Source organism: Dipodomys spectabilis, unplaced genomic scaffold (genome assembly GCF_019054845.1).
Source record: "Dipodomys spectabilis isolate Male_0828 unplaced genomic scaffold, ASM1905484v1 ptg000297l, whole genome shotgun sequence".
Lineage (NCBI taxonomy): Eukaryota > Metazoa > Chordata > Mammalia > Rodentia > Heteromyidae > Dipodomys > Dipodomys spectabilis.
Window position 1 is genome coordinate 3,518,997 of NW_024870974.1, and position 5,968 is coordinate 3,524,964.

General features: G+C 35.1%; 1 protein-coding gene across 1 annotated transcript; it reads right to left on the minus strand.

Moving 5' to 3' along the window:
• Positions 1-3,421: 3,421 nt before the first annotated feature.
• On the minus strand, positions 3,422-3,873 carry LOC122127077 (TRAF family member-associated NF-kappa-B activator-like). Its single transcript, XM_042701590.1, has one exon. The coding sequence runs from the start codon at positions 3,779-3,781 to the stop codon at positions 3,422-3,424; it is 360 nt and encodes a 119-aa protein (XP_042557524.1). The 5' UTR covers positions 3,782-3,873.
• Between the last annotated feature and the right edge of the window lie 2,095 nt (positions 3,874-5,968).

Here is a 5,968-nt window from a genome sequence, read left to right on the forward strand (position 1 = left end):
ACATAGTGCTGAATGCTTCAACTGGCTGTGAGTTTGTCACTGTGAAATGCCCCTCCTAGTCCCTTATACTAAATCTGCTTTACCTGGAATTATTTATTATAACCTTTTATATTTATTAATATATTTTATATATTTTTGCCCAGCTATATATTTATATTTAAGGGTTTTTAGGCACTATATATAATGGAGTCTGTTTTTCATCCGTTCTTACTGTCTCTGTCCTTTAATTGGTCTGTTTAGAGCATTCACATTGAAAGTGATTGCTGATATAGTTGGATTAATATCTAACATATTTGTAGCTGTTTTCTATTTGCTGCACTTGCTTTTCATTTTTTTTTACTTCCCGTCTTCTGCCCTCTCTTGTTTTTAATTATGTATTTATATGATTTCATTTTCTCTTTTCTCTTAACACTTCAATTAGATATCCTTTTAAAATTCTTTCAGTGGTTGCTCTAGGGTTTTCAGTATAAGTTTTCCATAATCTAAATCTATTTTTAAAAAATACTGTATAACATGGGTAGTGTTAGAGCCTTTTTATTCTTAAATAGTAACTGCCACTTGCTTATTCCTATATTGTAAACACACAAATCACTTTGACTTGTTTCTTTAGCAATTTTATTGGTGTTATTATGGTGTATTTCCTTCTCTTATCCCCTCCTCCATCTCTTAACATATCTGTATCATTATATTTGAACAGTTTTTGAGACCACATATAATGAAGTCTTTTTTCATCCACTTTTACTGTTTCTTTTAATTGGTGAATATTATTTCACATTTTCCTCCTATTTTTCCTTCCTTCCTTCCTTCCTTCCTTCCTTCCTTCCTTCCTTCCTTCCTTCCTTCCCTTCTTTCCTTCTTTCTTTCTTTCTTTCTTTCTTTCTTTTCTTTCTTGGCCAGTCCTGGGGCTTGACTCACAGCCTGGGCACTGTCCCTGAGCCTCTTTGTGCTCAAGGTTAGCACTCTACCACTTGAGCCACAGCACCACTTCTGGCTTTTTCTAAGTTGTTTATTGGAGATAAGAGTCTTACAGAGTTTTCTGTCTGGGCTGGCTTCAAACTGTGATCCTCAGATCTCAGCCTCGTGAGTAGCTAGGCTTACAGGGTGTGAACCACTGGAGCCTGGCTTCCCTCCTATTCTTAAAGAATAACTGTCATCCACTTTACTTATTCATATGCTCTATTCATACCCTACAACTCTTACTATTTTAATGAACAATTTAAGTTAAAAATAGGTAAAATAAAAGATTTTATTTTATAATTATATTCTTTCTCATATTCTCTTTCCTCTGTTGTATAGATCTGAGTTTATACTTATGCCATTTTCTTTCTCCCTGAAGAACATCTTTTAATATTTCTTACAGAGCAGGTCTTTTAGCAATACATTCTTCAGTTTTGCCTTGGGAAAGTCTTTATATTTCTACTCTAGATGTGTGTAGGATAGTTTTCCTGAATATAGAATTACAGGTTGGTCTGTTTTATTATGTTTTTGTTTTCAGTGCTTTAAATATTTCTCTACCATCCTCTTTTTGTTTGCATTATTTTGTTTTTGTTTATTTTTAAATTTTATTTTATTGTAAAGATGCTGCCCAGGGAGGTTATAGTTACAGGAGTAAGGTAATGAATACATTTCTTGTCAAGCATTATTATTGCCTGCCAATTTTGCTGATTTTCCTATATACATACCACACAGACACCTACATATATATATATATATATATATATAGTGATTTTCCCTTTTCTTTAAAAAAATTAATGTAAACTAATTGTATAAAAGGCATTCCTTGCAATATTCACGTAATGCATTCATGTAATGCATTTTGATCAAATCATCTCTTACACTACTGTTTCTTACCCTTCATGACTCCCTATTTTTATAATTTTGGTGAGTGACATTCTATTTTTATAGACATGTAAATACATCGATAATATTCATACTGATCACTTTTACAGGTCTTCTTGTGCCTCTTCAACAAACATCTTTCTTATATTCATTTTTTTGGTCTAGATCTCACCTATAAGAGAAAACATATGATATGTGTCTTTGTTATTTTAGGTTTAGATTCTGCATGCAATCATAAGCATGTGGGATTTGTCTTTCTAGCTCTGCTTATCTTGCTCAATATATTGAACTCTAATTCCATCTATTTTTCTGCAAATGGCATTTCATTTTTATAGGCTGGTAATTTTAGTTCTCTTATGGATCTATTAAAATAATTGATTTTCAGTCTGTTTAGGTTTAACGTGGTATAAGGCTTGGTGTGAGGCTCTACAGTTAGAGTCATGTCATTCATGAAAACAGTCATCACTACATTTAATAAACATGCTGAGTAAATTTTGTGTGTGTTCCAGTCCTGGGCTTGAACACAAGGCCTAGGTGATGTCCCTGAGCTTTTTTGTTCAAGGCTAACTATCTAATACTTTGAGTTACAACTCCATTTCCAGCTTTTTTTGGTAGTTAATTGGAGATAAAATTCTCAAGGATTTTCCTGCCCAGGCTGGCTTTAAACCTTGATCCTCAGATCTCAGACTCCTGAATAGCTAGGATTTTAGGGGTGAGCCACAGACACCTGGTTCTAAAGACTTTTTATTATCTTCCAGTAGAGTATTTTGTTTTTATAGATTCATTTTTTCCTATGGAAAATTATTCTCCTTGGTGCTAGTCAATAAATATGTTATCCAGGCAAAACAGTTCATTACTATGATATCACAAAAATGAGTGGAAAATATATTCGCTACAGAGAATCCTTGAAAACATTCCAGAACTATCTAAATTCTTTATGCATTTTTTTACATTTTTTATATTACATATTTTTAAAATATTGGCCAAGAACTATAAAACTCCTTTCTCGTCTCAATGAAAAATCTAGAAAGTATTGAATGGGACTTTGAAGCCATTATCAAACAAACAAACCAAACCTTTGTACCTATATACAGTAGGAATAGTGGTAGCGAAAAATAGCAAGTACCCAACTCCAAGTTGAGAAGGCTCTCACAACTTTTCTGCACAGACTGGCTTCCAACTTGATCCTCCCCCTCTCAGACTTAGGATCCTGTCTTTCTCCTTTGACAGTATTCTTAGCCCTTTTTCTCATGTTTTGGGTCACATCACACACACACACACACACAAAACAGAGGTCTCTTCCAGTTTATCCCTCAGAACAGATCTTTCTGATGGGTTTTCTGGAGAGAATATATCAATATGTTTATACAGAATAACTCCAAAGGACATTTGTTTTCTTTTTGTAATTTAAATTTTATTGTAAAGGTAATGTACACGGGGTTACAGTTACATAAATAAGGATATTTGTTTTCAAAACAAACAGGTCAATATTGTTCCTTAGCACAGCCAGTATTGATTAGAAAAGTGTCAGTTGCTCTATTTAGGTTGAAGTATCATAGGCATTTTTTTTCATTTCTTATATTTATTTAGAAAATAAATTTGAAAGTAAGTCTACCTTTGATTCTTTGTCTTTTGACATTCCTGGTTTCATTTTATCATGTGGATGATCAGGAGTCAAATTATTCTTGTTTGTTTCACCGTCTTCAAGCAAGGGAACATGACTGTAATTGTTATCTCGTCTTGAATTCACAAGAAGTAACTGTGATTTTAGCTTGTCAATAATCATTTGTTGAAGTGACACCGGTTCCTGTTGCTCACGTATTCTCTGTTCATAGTTCTCAGTCTTTTGCTGTAATTCCTTTACTGCAGAATCTCTATCCATGCATGCCTGTCGGAAGGCCTCATATGCTTTATTGAGTTGCTCACCAATGTTTTTATCCATTCCTCTTTTTCCTGTACCATCACTATAAAGGACAGAGCAAATGGCAGGTAGTTCAGGGCTTCCGCCGTGCGCTCATGCCACAGGTCGCCGGCACCCGGCCCAGGGAACCTGTCATAGGCATTTTTGCAGCACAACTTAGTGGTAATGGCTTGTGCATTAGAATTATTTCTAATTCTGACAGTTTCTAGCTTACTAACAGTATGATCTTAGTATCCTGTTTGACCCTTAGTTTCTTTATATGCTAAATAGGATCCTGGCTCATTGATTGTTGGGGATTGCTATATTTTACAGAAAAGTGTATGTTTTATATTATGAGATAAATATGGAGTCAATATGAGTTAACTAGGTTAAACCTCCATTGGCCATGGCTATGTTCTCATTTCTCTATCAGATGACAATTTGTCTGACCATCTCCTTTTAAATTCTCTTTGTGTATGAAACACACTCGTGCATGGATTTCTAAAAAGAAATGAAGAAATGAACGAATACAAGGTATTCTGCCACACAGCTTCTTGACTTCTTGAAGCAGTGCTTTGGAAGTTGGAAAGCCCTTTGTATATGTAATTTTTGCCAGGAGGGGAAAAGAGGATTTTTTTGAAGTGTCTCTCTCATTTGCTTGACTTCCATTCAACCATTCCTTTCCTTCTGAATGAAGTAAGGATACTTCGTACTTTTTAACTTCTTGCCTGCTACCCACAAACAAAATCCAATGCCAGTTTTATGCTCTGTCATGAAAACGAATATATTAGCATCCACACTGTTTACAATAAGCTGTTTGGATTCTATTTTATTAGGAAATCACTACACTTACCACTAACAAAATTGTAGTTTGCTTTTCTTAATCACAGAGGCTTTTTTTTGTTTTTTTTTTTTTTAAACTCACTTTAGATTTGGGAGACAGGTTTTTATATCACTGGCTTTTGTCCAAATGTCATGTGAAGAATTTATTAATATTACTATAATACTTCAGAGGACTGTGGAATGCACATTCTAGGCAGATTTTTTTTTAGCTCTGTAGGGGGAAAGGGAAAGAGCAGAGAGGATGGTGCATTGGAATTCTAGTCTCTGCAGGAGGGATGAGGAGAATTTTCTTCCTGCCAGTCTGTGTTGCTGAGCCTCTGTACCACAGTGTTAATATTCTTGCACAGTATTATCTTCTTTGTTCCTCTGGGCTACTCACACAGTTCAATGCCACAAAGCAATTTGACAAGAATCTTTAAAACGTAATGATGATAAATGAGGTAGAAAATAAATATAATTTTTAAAGTTACTTCTTAGGAAAACTACCATTATTTTGGCAAAATATGTTAGACTTGATAAGACTTCTACTTAAAATACACATCATTTCTTGTTTTTTCATAAATATTTTGGAACATTAACTATTGTCCCCTATAGATATAATCTAATATTTAATGTTTTAAAGTCCTTAAAGTAATGTGAAACTTGAATTCGTCATAGGAAGCCCGATTTAAAAAAAAAATCACAAAACCTAGTCAATCAGACACGAGAAGCAGGTTTTAAAGTTTTAATGAGTTTTTTCCAAATGCTTTCTATTACAAACACATCATCTATACGTTTAATGATCACACTCAAAGGTTTTTGCCAAGCTGATTATTTTCTGAAGCTCTTTCTGCATTTGTTGGAGCTTTTCTTTTCTATCTTTTGTAAGTCTCAGTCTTTCTTTGGCTTTAATCACACATCCTCCTAATGCTAATTCTGTAGCTATTGCTTCTCAACTCCACGAACCCCTTTTCTACTCAGTTGACTGAGCCTGAAGCTCAACAATCATTCCTCAAATTCCCATAAACAGCTGGCTTCTTGTTAGGTTATGCCAGTAGGGGGCACTGAAGAGAGAAATGGAAAGGTGAAAATCAAAGGAGGACTTCCTGCTTTCACCTTGCCGGTAGACACACAGGTCCAGCGCAGCAGGTGGTTGGCTGTAGTCTATAGATTCACGTTCCATCTCCAGCATTACCCAAAATATGATTCTTTTTTTTAAATTTAATTTTATTTGTGAACATACTGTACAGAGGGGTTACAATTACATGGGCAGGATAATGCGTACATTTCTTACCAAGCATTGCAGCCTCCTCCTTTGGTTTACCCTTCACATCCCTTCCCAGCCTCCCCCCTCCCCCCCAATCCCAATCCTTCTCCTTCCCCCCCCCCCCACCCCCGCACCGACGT

What these genes read in the sequence shown, in the direction of transcription:
- LOC122127077 (XM_042701590.1), bottom strand. Translation starts at nt 3,781, where the DNA reads ATGGATAAAAACATTGGTGAGCAACTCAATAAAGCATATGAGGCCTTC.